Source organism: Gekko japonicus, unplaced genomic scaffold (genome assembly GCF_001447785.1).
Source record: "Gekko japonicus isolate JY-2015 unplaced genomic scaffold, Gekko_japonicus_V1.1 scaffold228, whole genome shotgun sequence".
Taxonomy (NCBI): Eukaryota; Metazoa; Chordata; class Lepidosauria; order Squamata; family Gekkonidae; genus Gekko; species Gekko japonicus.
In genome coordinates this window covers 813,701-830,279 of record NW_015163609.1, presented here as the reverse complement: position 1 = coordinate 830,279, position 16,579 = coordinate 813,701, and the positions used below count along the sequence as shown (strand labels likewise).

Below are 16,579 nucleotides of genomic sequence, written 5' to 3'. Positions count from 1 at the left end.
TCCCCGTAAACAGCGGCTGCGACTTGCCCGCAGAATAAGATCCCTCAACTAACACATGGCATGCCGGGAAACAAACCTCTGCTTGTATATTTATCGTCTTCCAACAAACACCGCCCTCCTTTCCGCCATCACACTTCCGGGCAGCGTCGGCGGTGCTTGGGAAGAGGTGCCATCTTGGAGGCTGGCAGTGGCGGCGACGACGATAACTTCTCGAGCGTTGCCCCGTTGTCCAGAGAGAAGCGCGGTGGGACGGGAGCGGAAGACCGGCTGCGGATTGAGGCGCCCTTCCAGGGCTCGGTAAACTCTCTGCGCGCGGGAGGCAAAGTCCTGGGTCTCTTCCCTCCCCGCCCCCGTCATGGTTAACCGAACAGCGGCCTCCTTGTATTTGCTTCCTCTCGGCTGCTTCCCGTGGGCCCGCGGCCTAGTAGCTGTCTAACGACATTTATTTCTGGATTCTGAGGCCTGTGACCTGTCTCAGTCGCCTTTCCGTCTTCTTCGCGGCCCCTCTGTTTGCTTTTCGTTTTTGTTAAGTGCCCCATCCGTGATTTATATACGAGCTGGTTCTCGGGTCTTCTCATCCGTTTTTATCTGCCCACCTTGCGCCCCCCCTCCTGCCCCCCCCACCTGTTCGGATAACTCTTGTATTAGGATGGCTACTTTCTCGGATCTCTCGCTGCGCCCTGGGGGCTCTTCCTGCTCTTCATGAAATGCTCTTTCTTTTCTCCTACTCATCAGAACCTTTAAGCATCTAGGAAAGCGTAGGGTGAACTGGCCTAACTCCAATCTGAATTTCTGGGCCCCCTCAGCACTTGCCGGTCTGAGCAGTAAATAGCCTGGACTTGCCATTTCTAGCAGTATCGGCATGATGGGTTACTTCAGTAGCTGACTTGAATTCTTGTAGGAACTGATCCAGAAAACAACCTTATATGTTCTGTGTTAGTATTTGTACACTTTTAAAAAGTATATAGCCATATTTTATAGACAAAAATATAGCTTTCTACTGTTGTGGCATTCAGATTGTGGCGTTGGAGGTTCATTTCCAAAACAAGTGGGTGTCACTATGGTATGCTGTATTAAAATTCAGTTTTTAAAAAGCAGGCCCTTCTTAAAATCTGCATTCAGTCAAGCATCTGAAGAAAGTGAAAGTTTATATTTCTTGAGGTTTAGAGTGAATTATAGTGCCATCTGTGTAGGTCTGCTAGAATTCTTATTGGGATTTACTCCTAGGAAAGTGTTCTTACTGTGGCCATGTAAGTTATAGTCACCATTATAATAGCATTTCTGAATTTGTACATTCATTTTGGATCTATATAGAGAATGAACATGGCAGTTTGCCTAGTCTCCCTCACAGGAGGTGCTGCACTGTTAGTGGAAAAGTTTTCAGCTTCTTCTCAGTTTACAGATGACATTGAGGGACTGAGTAGTATGTTAAAACTGAGAAGGAAGGGTTAAGGATTAAGAGTAACACCACTCTTTATGTGGCACTCATCTTTGTCATGGGTATGCTGGTCTATCCCAGAAGGAAAGTGTGAAAGACGCACATTAAACACCAGTGTGCATGAGTCTAAGAGCCCTGATTGGGTTGCAGCTCTCTGATGCACAGGAGCTTTAAGATATGGCCTCATGTTTACACTCTACATGTTTGCTGCAGGAAATGCTGGTGTAATGACAGTGTTTCCATGGAAAACACGATTGCCACAAAATGTGGAGCAGTTCAAAGGGAAAACTATGGCAAAATGCTAAGGATGTTTACAAGGTTTGTTAAAGACTAAAACCTACAGATACAGCTGCTTCTGTAGGTTTTATGGGCTGTTTCTAAACAAGAGAGAAAAGCTTGTTTATAGAAAGCAGAGCAAGTTGCCTTGTCTGAAGTTGGAATAAGGGCTTAATTTTCTAGAATTCTTCCATGATGACATGCAGTATGCCCGATGAACCATAGTCAGGCACTATCTTTTGAACATCAGTAGTTCAGCATCTCCAAGCAAAACACGCTGTTCATTGGGCTGTGGCAAAAGGCAAAATAAGTAGTCATGGAGACTGTGCCTTCATTATATATGTTTCTCTCTGCACTACATGCAGTAGGACTCAGTATTCCTCTTTCAGATGTGTAGTTGTGTTAGCCTTTTGCAATGGGGGGGGGGAAACAAACAAAAAAACCCCATACAGTATAAACTTTTGCGGGCAGAGCCTGTTTTATCAGATGTGCCTACAGACAATAAGGAGATGTGTAGTTGTGTTAGCCTTTTGCAATTGGGGGGGAACAAACAAAAAAAACCCATACAGTATATATTGCCTACAGACAATAAGAATATGGAAGAGAGTCATACTGTTCCAGAAGTTTGATTCTTAGTGTGCACTATGCAAGAAAATCAGAATTTTCCAAGAATTTTGTTTCCATTGCTGTAGTGGTTGCCATAATAGTAGTTTGTTACTTGTCTTGAGAAATCAGAGCTGATGAGAACATCTAGGTGCTAGGAATTAGGGGAAAGACATCTCCTGTATTTAACCTTTCCTAAAATGCCTGTTGGGCTGCATATAACATCTCTAAAAAGAAATAGCATCAGTTTAAGGGAAGTCTAGGCCTCAGTTTGGCATCTCTATATTATGACAGTATATGCAATTCACACTTCTTTTTCACTGGGCTGCAGCCAGCATTCAAATATTGCCAGTGAATATAATGAAACAGCAGTGAATTTGATGTTCATACAAATGAATTTCCATTTAGGTCTTCACATCTCAAAACTCGAGCATCTTGACCACAGCTGTCCCTCTCTTAGCTCTGTATGCTAAGGGGCTGTATGCTCTATTGCTTTGACTTACCAGAATTTTCTAGCAACCCATCTTTTCATATTAGGTTGCAACTGAGAAAAAGAGCGGTAGTGGAACTTATGGTTGAAGACATGCAACTTTGTTTTTGTTCTTACCTCTGCTTCTCAAAGAATTATACAAGTTGTGGTATCAGCTGTGGTTTCAAACTTTTCTGCAGTGAGTTTACTGTTTTTTACGACACTGTAAAAGGTTGTTCAGCAACTGATGTATTTACATGGATTTGCTTTGGCATGTGCCTTTTTCAGTTCTTTCTCCCCATACCTGGTTTCTGAGGGTAATATTGAAGAGGTTTGTGCATTGAGTGGTGGTACCCTTATCCATGTGCCATGCTTACTTCACTACTCAGTTGTAAAAAGACAAAAAAAACAAACTGATTTTGTATGCATGCAGAAATAATATCTAAAATAGAAGGTAGTATAGGAAAGGAGAGCGGTGAAGACCACCCTTTTCTCTCAGTTTATTGGACTCCAGTGGCCTGCATATATTCCACTTAAGAAGACTGCAGGTTTGAGGAGTGATATAGCTGGTCTGTCGCTTGCTCCTAACCGTGCAGAAAGACTTTTGAGTTAAAAATGCCCTTGTATTAGAACTGCTTTGTTGTTGTTCAGTCGCACAGTCGAGTCCGACTCTTCGCGACCCCATGGACCAGATCCCACCAGGCCATCTTGTCTTCCGCCATCCTCTGAAGTTTGCTCAATTTCATGTTTGTTGCATCTATGACACTGTCTATTTAAGAAGCTTTTATTCCTCATAGTATTACCATGGGAAGACATAAATGTATTTTTGATGAGGCGGAGTGTGGGTATCTGTGAAAATTATTGCTTTTGAATCCTTTACCCTGAAACAAAAGTCTTAAGTGCCTTGGTTTAGAGAGCTTTTCAGTGGTGTTGGTGTAACTGACAATGGGCTGTCAAATCTACCCTGAATGAAAATAAGGAGGCTATTGCAGGCCCTGCTACATACTTAGAAGGGAAATCTGAGAGGGAGGAGGCCTTTGTTGGCAAATTGCCATTAATAACCTCAGTCAGTTTCCTTGTAGCTTGCGCTGTAAGTGCCAACAGAACAAGGCTCAGTCTGTGAACACAGGCCTGTTCATGTTCTGATAGTATTGCACAGCTGATGCTGCTTCAGATGGATTTCAGATGTCTTAATTATTATTTTTATCTTATTTTTTCATTTAGGCCTTGGGGTTTGTCATATGTGAGATTATTCACGGCTGTGACATAGAGGGATAGTAAACAGAACTGTGGCTGTTGTTTCTGTTCTGTTCTTTAGCACAGTTTACTTTGCAGAAAAAAGTGTGCTCTCCTGTTTTCTCATCAATAGCTCCAACTGCTTTATGGCCTTTAAAGCATCTCATGGACATGTTCATAGCATCCCCAGTGTGACAGTGTTCATAGGCTGCTGCTTGATAGTCAAAGAAGGATGATGTGAGCACAAGGATTAGAATTTGAACGTTTCTCCTCCTGTGTTTAGATCATTAAGGTCACATTGTACTGCTGAGAATAAGGTCTTTTTCTGACACATGCTCAAGAGCTAGTCAATAATCATTTAGCTCTTAGAAGCATTTGTATGATCAGAACATAAAATTGCCCAGTCTTGAGGATCAGATTGGCCTTCAAATAGCATGCCAGCTATCAAAGTACAGTAGCATGACTTCATTATTTTTCTAAATGGGATGCACAAATTATAAAACAATATTTTTAGTTGTTAAACAATATTAATTCATATTTCCCCCCAAAAAGTATATTAGTTGATACTGAGAGAATATACAGGAGTAACAGTGAATTTTGACTAAATATGAATTTGACATTGTCTTTTTCCTTAATGTAAACTATGTTGAAGTGCACTAGTATTATTTAGTGCAAGTAAATCAAACCTAAGTGCAAAAAAGAACATTAACCATGAGTTTTTGGCGGGTGGTTTAATTTAAAAAATATGTAAATACTCTTTATGGAAAAATGCAATATAGATGACTAATAAATATATTAAAAAGACACACCAAAAACAACAACTTCTCTCTCTATTTTAGATTTGGGGAAATTCCCTGCCAAAAATATCCAGGAAATACACTAGTATTTGTGTGAGTAAAAGGTTCTAACCTTTTATTATTCAGTTCTAAGAAATAATTTATATAGTCTAAATTATATCAAAGTACAAGCCATGTTCTTTCAGTGAACAAGGTTTTATTTTGTGTTCTGTGGCTGTAAAGTTGTTGGTTGCCAAGATGTGGATCTACAGCATCTTGTCAATCTTTATCAATATAAGCAGCCTCAGATGGTACACATATATAAGCTTTTTGCAGTGATAAAGTAAAATGATATTGAAGATAAGAATTCAGACATCTTAAAAGCAAAATTAAACTACCTTTCCTAAATCACATGTAGACATGACCAGACTGGTTTTGAAAGTACTATACCATGCAGTTATGTTCTGCATATAGTTGCATTGCAAGTGATTGTATATGTACACATTGTGTTTGTACATATATACAACATGCATGTTACCTGTGTTCTAAAGAAAAAGGTACCTGATTTGAAAACTACTGAATAGAAAAAGTATTTGTATGCAAAAGAAATTACACTATTTCCTCAAATTTAACTTTCAGCTTTAAATTGAGAGCAGCCCAAACATCATTTTTAATTGCTCATGCTTGTGTATACATTGTGGCATGTATAGACATAAGTATGTCGGTATACTCATGTGTATATACATAAGTTTATACATACAAGTATGTTTTATTATACAGTTAATAAAGATCGGGGAAGATTTTTCCTTTTTTCCAATAGGTGAAGAGATCTTGAAGACCAGAAATTGAAAATTATGTATTAATAAAAAAAAAAAGCTAAATTGTCCGGCTGTGGAAGATGGATCTTCTTCTTCGCAGCCACTTTGAAACACAAGTTCATCTTTAAATGAACTGTTTATTTTGAAGAGGCAATTAACCATCACTGTCTCCAGTCTTCCTGATTGTTCAAATGGACTTGCTTCCTCCAGTAGTTGTTCACCCCCTGTCTGAATTTTGAATGAGGATGAGATGTGTTGCCTTGGCAATGTAAGGAAGAAAAATCTTTCTGTTCCATTGTTATCAATTCATGGATTGAGTGTTGATTCGACCTACAGGAGAAAAATAACTGGAAGTCTTTGAAGACAGAGTTGATCACTGAACTTATCCAGGTACGTCAATTCAGAGTGCGGTTTTAATTTCTGAAGCTTGGGGGAATGGTCTGTGCAATTTCACCTGTGTTTTAAAAAGATATCAGAACAGTAAATACTAGTCCTAAGGTATAAGTTGTGGGCAAATTAAGTAGCTAGATTTTAGCTGATACATGGTTATTTTCATAGATGGTAAAGCTCAGTGGTGAATTATGGCCTGAAACATTTTGTTGTGACACCAGCTCAGTTTAGTACTCAGTTCTAAGTTTAGCAAAACAGAAAGAATAGAGACTCTAAAGCTAAATGCTAAGATAGCTTCAGGACTCTTTTGGTGTGTGTATGTATTTAACCATCAGTGGAATGGGACTGTAAGTTTTTGCCCTTGTACATCAAATTATGAGAGCATCCTTTAAACTCCAGTGGAACCAATGAAGTGCCCTACACAGAAAGTGGTATAGAAGTAAGTTTTTTTAAAAAATAGTTACAGAAATTGCCCTCACCTGCAGAGCCCAGGCTAGCCTGATTGTGTTAGATCTTGGAAGCTAAGAAGGGTTGGTCCTGACTAGGGATGGGCACGAACCAGAAAAATCTGGTTCGATGCGGGGTGGTTCCAAACTAAACCCTGAACCAAGCCCTAAATCACTCAACCCTGCTGATTTGGATGCCCTTTTCTCCAGGCTGTGGCAAGCTGCGACTGGGATCGCCCAGGAAGGGTTAAATGGCTGGCAGCCATTTAAACTTAGCGGGGTGGATGTGCCCATCCGCTGTTAGGCTGACATGGCTGCAAGCCAATTCAGCAATCTGTTTCGCTACCCCTGCTTGGAGGGGACACCTACCCTGCTGTTAGGTTTAAATGGCTGCAAGCCAACTCAGTGATCTGTTTCGCTACCCCTGCTTGGTGGACAGTGGACAGGCTCACCCGTCCCTCTGGTAAATTTAAATGGCCCAAACACCTGAACCAGGCAGGAGCTTGGTAAATGTTCAGGGAAGACACCTTCCCTAAACATTGGTTCAGGGCCCCTGAACTGGGTCAAATTTGTGATGAATTTTGGCTCGTGAACCAGTTCATGCCCATCCCTAGTCCTGATTTGTATTTGATGTATTCGAAGCAGTACCAGGGATGTGACATGGAGGCAGGCAATGGTAAACCACCTCTGAATGTCTCTTGCCTTGAACCCCATGTGTCGCCATAAATCAGCTGTGACATGATGGTTATTTTCTACCACTATTTATAGAGCTTATCATGTAGGAAGTTCCTTCCTAGTGAACAGCATCTTGTTTAATGCAAAATTGCAATCGAACTTGTATGCTTGCCCATCCATGATTTATTTATTTAATTTGATTTATACCCTGCCCTCCCTACCAAGGCGGGCTCAGGACGGCTTACACAAATGCATAAAAATACATTTAAAATCCATCATAAAATTCATCATACCAAAAACAGGTTGGTTATCCTTGCAGATTGTATACATACCATATACTGCATCAGCATTACATTAGCTCATGATAATATGAACTCCATGAAGTAAAATGAGGCTGCAGCTTGTCATGTCATTATAGACTGGTGCAGCCAACACCTTTGAAGAAATGAATCTTCAGCTTCTGCACCACTGTAGAAAGAACTCAAATGTGAACTTGTGGATCTCCTGACAAAAATATGTAATCTTTCCTTAAAATCAGCCTCCCTTCCTGAGGACTGGAAGGTAGCAAATGTCACTCCCATCTTTAAAAAGGGTTCCAGAGGAGATCCGGGAAATTACAGGCCAGTCAGTCTGACGTCGATACCGGGTAAATTGGTGGAAACCATTATTAAGGAAAGAATTAGTAGGCACATAGATGAACAAAACCTATTGAGGCAGACTCAGCATGGGTTCTGTAAGGGAAGATCTTGTCTCACTAACCTGTTAATGTTCTTTGAGGGGGTGAACAAACATGTGGACAAGGGGGATCCAATAGATATTGTTTACCTTGACTTCCAGAAAGCTTTTGATAAAGTTCCTCATCAAAGGCTCCTAAGTAAGCTCAAAAATCATGGGATAAAAGGACAAGTCCTTTTATGGATCAAAAACTGGCTAATTCATAGAAAACAGAGAGTGGGTATAAATGGGCAATTTTCTCAGTGGAGGGAGGTAAGCAGTGGGGTACCGCAGGGATCAGTACTTGGTCCACTGCTTTTTAACTTGTTCATTAATGATTTGGAGATGGGAGTAAGCAGTGAAGTGGCTAAATTTGCGGATGATACGAAGTTGTTCAGGGTGGTGAAAACCAGTGAGGATTGTGAGGCACTCCAAAGGGATCTGTCAAGGATGGGCGAGTGGGCGTCAACATGGCAAATGGGGTTCAATGTGGCCAAGTGCAAGGTGATGCACATTGGAGCCAAAAATCCTAACTATAAATACACGTTGATGGGGTCTGAACTGGCAGAGACTGATCAAGAGAGAGATCTTGGAGTTGTAGTGGATAACTCACTGAAAATGTCGAGACAGTGTGTGACTGCAATAAAGAAGGCCAATGCTATGCTGGGGATTATTAGGAAGGGTATTGAAAACAGATCAGCCAATATCATAATGCCCCTATATAAATCAGTGGTGAGACCTCATTTGGAATACTGTGTGCAGTTCTGGTCACCACACCTTAAAAAGGATATTATAGCTTTGGAAAAAGGGCAGAAAAGGGCAACTCGAATGATAAAAGGGTTGGAACATTTTCCCTATGAGGAAAGGTTAAGGCGCTTAGGGCTCTTTAGCTTGGAGAAACGACGACTGAGGGGGTGACATGATTGAGGTTTACAAGATTATGCATGGGAAAGAGCAGGTAGAGAAAGAGGTACTTTTCTCCCTTTCTCACAATACAAGAACTCATGAGCACTCCATGAAATTGCTGAGCGGTCGGGTTAGAACGGATAAAAGGAAGTACTTCTTCATCCAAAGAGTGATTAACACTTGGAATTCACTGCCACAGGAAGTGGTGGCGGCTGCAAGCATGGACGGCTTCAAAAGGGAATTAGATAGGCATATGGAGCAGAGGTCCATCCGTGGCTATTAGCCACAAGGTATAGATAGGGGCTCTGGGGCAAGTGATGCTCTGTCATCTTGTTGCTTTGGGGGGTCAACAGTGGGAGGGCTTCTAATGTCCTGGCCCCACTGGTGGACCTCCTGATGGCACTGGTATTTCTGGCCACTGTGTGATACAGAGTGTTGGACTGGATGGGCCTTTGGCCTGATCCAACATTGGCATCTCTTATGTTCTTATGTCAAGCTGCCACTGTGCCTGTTATCTTGACTTTCTTCATGTGTATCACTTCTCTCTCTGGTGTAATGATATGTAGTTCTCAGTCAGAGATTGATCCCCTTACAGAATGGTTACAAGAGCTTGTGCACTGGCATGAGGCAGAGAGCATACTGAAATGTTCTAGCTACTTTGTGAGCTGGCTTGCTGTATTTATAGACTGGTGCAGCCAACACCTTTGAAGAAATGAATCTTCAACTTCTGCACCACTGTAGAAGTATTTTATTGCCATGTCAGTCTGTCATCCTGGTTGAGACATTTTGCCAAAACAGCAGTGATCATGCTGTGTCTCAAAATGTAGCAAACGTTAAGAACAGTCTATTACATTTTAGCAATTGTTGAAAATTGCAGCTGTTGAGAATTCCATTAGTTTGACCAGTGGCTGAAGTGTCTCCACTAGCATGTTTAAATAGTGGTCTGATAAATTGTCTATGAATAAGAAGTACTTACCTTTAGTTTTTTGCTCTTTCTTGCAAAACATCCTGATTTAAATTTGTGTCACTTGTTGAGAGTATAGTTGTGTCTGTTGATGTTGCTTACAATGGGACCTTGTCTTACCCAGCTTCAAGACTGAGATTTTACTTTTGTTGAAAGAAGCAAACCAGCCTAAATAAATGAACCTTCATTTTGCTGTGGATTAAGTTTATTACAAGATTAGGGCCTGACAAATTACAAATTCATTACTTCTTTAATGCTGTGGATCAATCCAACCCTTTATTAAAATGGGATATTTACTTTTTACTTCCCACCTACTTATTAAACTTTAAAGTTTATTCAATGGCTTTAAAGCCAAAAAGAGTAGTGAAAATTCTGATCCTAATGTAAAGAATGCATTTCTTTTTTTAAAATTCCATCTCTTTGCTGTTTCCAAGGTTGCATATTGAAGAACATAGCAGAAAATCTACAGAAGATTTGGTCTGGTTTAAACCAAGTTGTGGCCAGCCGCCACTTGGAAACCTGTGTTCAGCTGTCACGCTCCAGCATAGTTTACAGTAAAGATACAGCCAGCATGACTAACCAAGGAGATGATTGTTATTTTTATTTTTACTCCACATGTGCCAAGGTTTGTGTTTTTTCCAGCCTTCTCTAATCATGTTTGCTTTAGTATACTTTCCCTCCAAGTATAATTTAATTTGATAAATTCAACAAATTATAGCTAAACCAAAGAACAGTTTTTAATATCTTCATGGAGAAGAATTTATGTTTTTTACAAACACACACAATCTCCAAAGTTGCTTCTGTGCATAGGAAATTCATTCAATGAAACTCTGGTTATATTAGCCACATGTATAACGGAGTTTTATTTCCATTTATGTGTTTTGTTTACATGCTTACATGGTGTCAGAACAAAGCTTACATAGTGATGATAATAAGCACCTCTTGAAACTGTAATGTCACTGTTTCAGATATACCTTTCTCTTTGAGCCAGTTTGGTGTAGTGGTTAAGTGTGCGGACTCTAATCTGGGAGAACTGGGTTTGATTCCCCACTCCTCCACTTGCAGCTGCTGGATGACCTTGGGCAAGCCATAGTTCTGTCAGAGTTGTTCTCTCAAGAGCAGTCCTTGAAAGAGCTCTTTCAGCCCCACCTACCTCATAGGGTGTCTGTTGTGGGGGGGGGAGGGAAAGGAGTTTGTAAGCCACTCTGAGACTCCGAGTGAAGGACGGGGTATAAATCCAATCTCCTCTCTTCTCTTTTATCCTCCCCCGCCACCTATGTATTTCAGAATTGTGTTGGTAAAAGCCAATTTTTGGATTTGGTGGCATTTTAGCATAGGCAGGAGATTGAACTCAGGGCATGGCTTTACAAATGAAGGATTGGAGCTTAGGGATGAACATGAACTGGGAAAATGGAAGTTTGTCCCGGTTCGTGGATCTTGGGGTCTCACAAACCTTCCTGTTTAATGAACCTGTTTGTGAGGTTTGTGGCATGGTAGAATGGCCCCCCCTGTGGGCTAGAGATGCCAAACTCACTGTGAACTCCCAGCTGACTCTCCTCTACCTGCCCTCCAAGTTTGGTGAGGATTTGCTGTGGGGGGGCTGAATAGCAGACCCCCAAATCAAGTGCCCCCAGGAAAGTACTCTCTGGGGAAGTCACAGCTACAGGTTCAGAAGGAGTGTGTCGACTTCATCTAACTTGCAGACCTCCCTGGGATGGTGGGTCAGAGCCCACCAGACACCACCCCAGCTGGGGACAGGTGTGCAAAAATGCCACTGAGGGGGTCTATGTGGGTCTTCAGCTGAGGAACCCACTAGCTGAGCCCCTCTGTTTGACTTTAGCAGAGGTTCAGGTGCCTCAGAGCCCTGAGTAAGCAGCAACACTGTTCACAGTACTGAGGAATGACTTCCAGTTCCTTCCCACTCTGCCTCTAACAGTTAGCTTCCTCTCTGCCTATCTGCCTGCTGCCAGGTAAAAACAGCTGTGTGTGAGCTGGGGAGATATATCCATTCTGCTCCCATAGAGCAGAATGGGAGCTCTGTTGTTGGCAGCCAGAGCTGCCTATCAAGCTTTAGAGGGCCACTATTGGTGTTTCAAGGGCTGCAGAAGTCCACTCCACCATCAGTTGCTTTGACCATTAATTGGTGCCAGTGTGTCTGGCTTACGAACTGGCACCACGAACCTCTGTGAAAAACAAGGCAGTTTGTGGGAGATGCCATCTCATGAATCATAAATGGGGTGATATTCGTGACGAAATTAGGGTTGTGACGAGGTTCATGCCCATCCCTAGTGGAGCTATGAATGCAGGGCATGCTGGGTTCCCAGTGGCTCCCAGTGCGTTCTATCTGTAGAACAAAGTCAGTGGTCTGCAATTTAGATCTTAGTGGGGAGGAATAAATTATGCCTCTCACACCAGACATTGATTCATCAAAGGTAAAACATACGTCTAGTCCTAGTACCACTGGTCACATTGAACACCCCTTTACTTTTCCATATAACTACATTAACAGCTGTTATTTGATTCTGTGGTGAAATGTAAACATACTGCCGTTTATCATAGTTTAGAGGTGGAAACAAAGTACGCCCACAACTTCTGACTCTGAGTAGTTCCGGGCCAATCCCTGTCTTTCGTTGTGCAATGTACAGGCCCTTCGTCCCAGCAAATCTTGTTTACAATGATGACTGACATTTTGCTAGTAGTTAGAATTGTGTGGTTTTTTTAAACCACCCTTTGTACCTGGCTGGTAGGGTGACTGTTCTTGGGGTTTTTTTTGTTCTGTAGTTTTCAGATTGATGATGTTGGGGTTTTGTGTTTGTGTTTTCTTTCATTCTCCATAGGGAGATAGTTGCCCATTTCGTCACTGTGAAGCTGCCCTGGGGAATGAAACTATCTGCACTCTCTGGCAGGAAGGACGATGCTTCAGGAGTGTATGCCGGTTTAGACACATGGAGATTGACGTGAGTATTTGTCTCAAACCGTTGTCAAAACATAGTTAATTTGACATGGATTGTTGTAAAAGAGAGCTGGCATTGTTGAGACTGGCTTTTTTGTGGTATTCTTAGCATGGAGCCTTTTGTTGAACTCAGATGGGTATGATTTAAAGCAGAAGTTAAAATATGGAGAGCGTTTACTGTGTAAGGTTATTTTGATAATTCCAGCCTAGTTTTGAATCCATTCAAAGTAAAATCCTAGGTTATTTGTTTTGCTGGAATACATGGTAGCTTGTTGAATTTGGAAGGAATGATAACATAGAGTAAGGAAGGAAAATAATGATTGGGCCTTGGCCATCAGCAGATGTTCTTAGAGAAGCGCACCTTGGATTTTGGACATAGTGAAGTAATTTTTGCATAGGCGGTTGTATGTCCCCAAAACAATGAGTGTAATTTTTGAAAATGGGAAATGAGATTTTGTGTTATTTTTTTATCCTAATGAAATACTTGAGCTTTAAAGGGTATGTAGTTTTAGGGGTGAACTAGATATGATGGTGTTCCTGAGTCTGACCCATATTCAACACCATTTTAAAGCATAATGAGGTGATTTTAAAATGCCATGAGTGCCCTATCCTGATCAGGCCTACAGCATAGCAGGATGAGGCATTCTTGTCCTGTCCGTGCCTTTTTATGTGCTGAACTGCAGCCCCCTTGTGCTGTTTCTGCACTAGAAAAAACACATGGGGGGAACTAAGAGCACCTCATCTCACTGCACTGCAGGCCCATACAGGACTGGGCCTTCACAGCATTTTTAAATTGCCTCATTAGGCTTTAAATTGGTGCTGACATCCATGGTTGGACCCATGGATACGTCTTATCTGGTTCAGCTCTTATTGTCTCAGCATGTTGTGGCCTGATGTGGGCTTGTAGGTTTTTCTCAAAATATACTTAATGTCTTTGTTCTGTTTACAGAAAAAGCGTAGTGAGATTCCCTGCTATTGGGAGAATCAACCAGTGGGCTGTCAGAAGTTGAACTGTGCATTCCACCACAACAAGGGACGCTTTGTTGATGGGCTTTTTCTACCTCCGAGTAAAAGTGAGTTGCATTTTCTTTCTTGGACATTTCTTCTCCTGTTGGGTACTTACAATGTGTTCATACAGTTGCCGTACATGCATGCTTTTTAAAAATGCTGTAAGGAAGCCATACCTGAGTTACCATCTCTCCCTTCCTCCAACAATGCATCCAGAAGATTAAAGGGAATAGAGGCTACACGGGAATAATTTCCATTTTGTTATTTATAAATCTCTTGAAACGTCTAGGTGCTGTACAAAGATTTTTTTACAAAGATGTGAAGTCCTTCTTTCACACCAGTCGTGTGAAGCGGTTACCCAATGTGCTTCAGATAACTTTAACCACAGCAATGCAACCCTTCTTGTTAGGGGCTTCTGGTGGTACTATTAAAATTGCCTAAGTCATTGGGGAAACTGCTTCTAAAAATTTGCTTCACCAGATGAAGCTGCTAGCCGGCAGCTGCATATCAAGCAACTGTCTGGGATATGTTATCAGAAATTGAGGACGCACAACAAGGTAGTGGCTTTCACCATAATTCCCTGATAATTACGCTCCCAAAGCCCTGACAATTTTGCTAGATAAACCTTTTGTTTGATCCAGTTGGCGGTGCTTATTTTTTGTGGATTAACTTTAGATTATAATCAAAACAGCCTAAGGAATAGGCTGCCTTGTCTTAGTTGGCCAATTGGAATAGAAATGGAGGTCTTAATAATAGTATCTAGCAAGGTTGTTAATACTGGCTGGAATCCATTACTGATTGTGATTCTGATATAATCAGGTTTCACAGGCATAGCGGCCTAAATACTTCTAATTTATGGGGTCTTTCGTCTTCCTTTTAGATGTTCTTCCAAATGTGACTGAATCTGTAGAGGAGGATATAAAGATGGCACAAATTTCGCTGCAGCAGAATAAGCTTTCTGTCCAGTCCAATCCATCCCCCCAGCTGCGTGGGGTAATGAAGGTGGAAAACTCTGAAAATGTCCCCAGCCCTACTCATCCACCTGTTGTAATTAATGCTGCGGATGATGATGAAGATGATGATGGTGAGCAGAATATTTTTCCCTAAAGCATGAATGTTGCCTATTTCAATACATACCAAACTAAAACATTCCTTAATTCTGTTTGTATCCAGCATTTCAAACTACTGGTCTCCAAAGGAAATTAGCAACATAGATATAATGCAAATTTAATTTAAAAACCTAAACAATAAACAAACCCAGGGTTGCCACTTTCTGGAAAGTCAGGGAAATTGGTCTGAAGTCAGGGAGAGTCAGGGAAATTGTGATTAAAATATATTCAAGCAGTGGATTTTTGACCTGCTGCTGCAAGAGCTTGATCTCTTCTTGTGGCAACTGAAATAGAAAAGTAGCAGAATACAAGTAAAACTTTATGATGCCCTTTCCCAGCTCCAACTTTTTCTCAGCTCCACCCCCAGCAACCAGACTAATATGTTTGTTAAGCTCTGTCCCTGCACGATTTCCAAGATCTGCCTGTAGCATTTGCAAAGCCAGGCTAGTTTAAACGTTTAGTGATATACAAACTTTAAACATCTAACTGTTTTCATCCCTACCTGCTAGTATTGCATTTAACTTACATATAAAGATAAGCATGTTTTTGGGTCATGCTTTGTGTATGGAATTGATGTTTTGTCTCCTGCTAAACCCAGCACAGAGTTGCAAATGAGTTTTGCTGCTGTTGGATTTCACAGACAACTAGCACTTTCTACTCTGCACCATGCAAAGTAAATTTTGCACATGTGATTGCTTGTTCCTGCTGGAGTTTACAGAGTACCAGCTCTCTCACCCTCTTTCCTGAGTTCTCCGATGCATAAAGGTTGCAAATGAGGCTTGTCTGCTTCTCTAGATTGCAGAAACTCCACCTCCTTTCTTGCGGCTGATCTGCTTATTACACTTTCTGGAACCAGAAAGTGCAAGTGAAACTTTCCCAGCTTTGGAAAGTTCCTACTTGCCAGAAAACAAATCTGCTAACATCTTGGTGTCAGGCAGGTGATTCTGTGTACGGCTGTATCTGAAACCACTTTTTGAAGATGGCTTCTAAGAGGACAGTTTTTAATATGCAGTGGCTGGATTTCAAACTTCATCCTGACTTCGTTCCATGGTTATCACCAGTTTCTGGAGACAAATGCAAGAGTTATTGTAAAGTGTGCTACAAAACCTTTGAACTAAGTAATATGGGAATTACAGCTCTGGAGTCTCATGCACAAGGACCATTACAGCCCCTGCGAAAAATGGAAAACATGATCAGAGTGATGAAAATGGCAAAGAATTACCCACCACACAAACTAGTATGGCTGCCTATGTAATCAAGGACTGTGTTAGGACAGCAGAGTGCCTGTGGGCTTTGCAACTGGTGATGAAGAAGATGTCATTTAACTCTTGTAACAACATCAGTGAGTTATTCAAGCGAATGTTCTCGGATAGCCAAAAGCAATGTATGTTGTTGCTTTTGGCTTGGCACCATATTTCTCTGATCTTTTACTGAAACAGCTGAAACAATGCAAAAGGGACAGATGGAGTTAGTGGTTTGTTTTTGGGATGATTACTGTCATAAAGTTTCTACACCGTATCTAACCAGTGTTTTTCTTCATACTGCTACTGCTGAAGACCTTCTTCAGAAGTTTCAAGAAGGCATATCTTCTTTATCACTTGCAAAATTATTAAAAGTATCTATGGATGGGCCAAATGTAATCACCTTTTTCTGAGAATCATTAATGATTTGGAGTTGGGAGTAAGCAGTGAAGTGGCTAAATTTGCGGATGATACACAGTGAGGATTGTGAGGCACTCCAAAGGGATCTGTCAAGGATGGGCAAGTGGGCGTCAACATGGCAAATGGGGTTCAGTGTG

At 41.4% G+C, this 16,579-nt stretch overlaps 1 protein-coding gene across 4 annotated transcripts in view; it reads left to right on the top strand.

Moving 5' to 3' along the window:
• The first annotated feature begins 172 nt into the window (after nt 1-172).
• Nucleotides 173-16,579, top strand: part of ZC3H11A (zinc finger CCCH-type containing 11A) — a 41,397-nt gene continuing 24,990 nt past the window's right edge. For 2 of the 4 annotated variants that reach the window (XM_015407329.1, XM_015407326.1), the window contains exons 1-5: nt 5,920-6,006; nt 10,146-10,336; nt 12,549-12,668; nt 13,614-13,737; nt 14,553-14,756. In XM_015407329.1, coding sequence (XP_015262815.1) covers nt 10,283-10,336; nt 12,549-12,668; nt 13,614-13,737; nt 14,553-14,756 — 502 coding nt within the window. In that variant the 5' untranslated portion in view covers nt 5,920-6,006; nt 10,146-10,282. Of the gene's footprint in view, nt 298-4,889; nt 4,913-5,919; nt 6,007-10,145; nt 10,337-12,548; nt 12,669-13,613; nt 13,738-14,552; nt 14,757-16,579 lie in introns of those variants that run through there. The other 2 variants (XM_015407327.1, XM_015407328.1) reach the window with 2 other exon arrangements.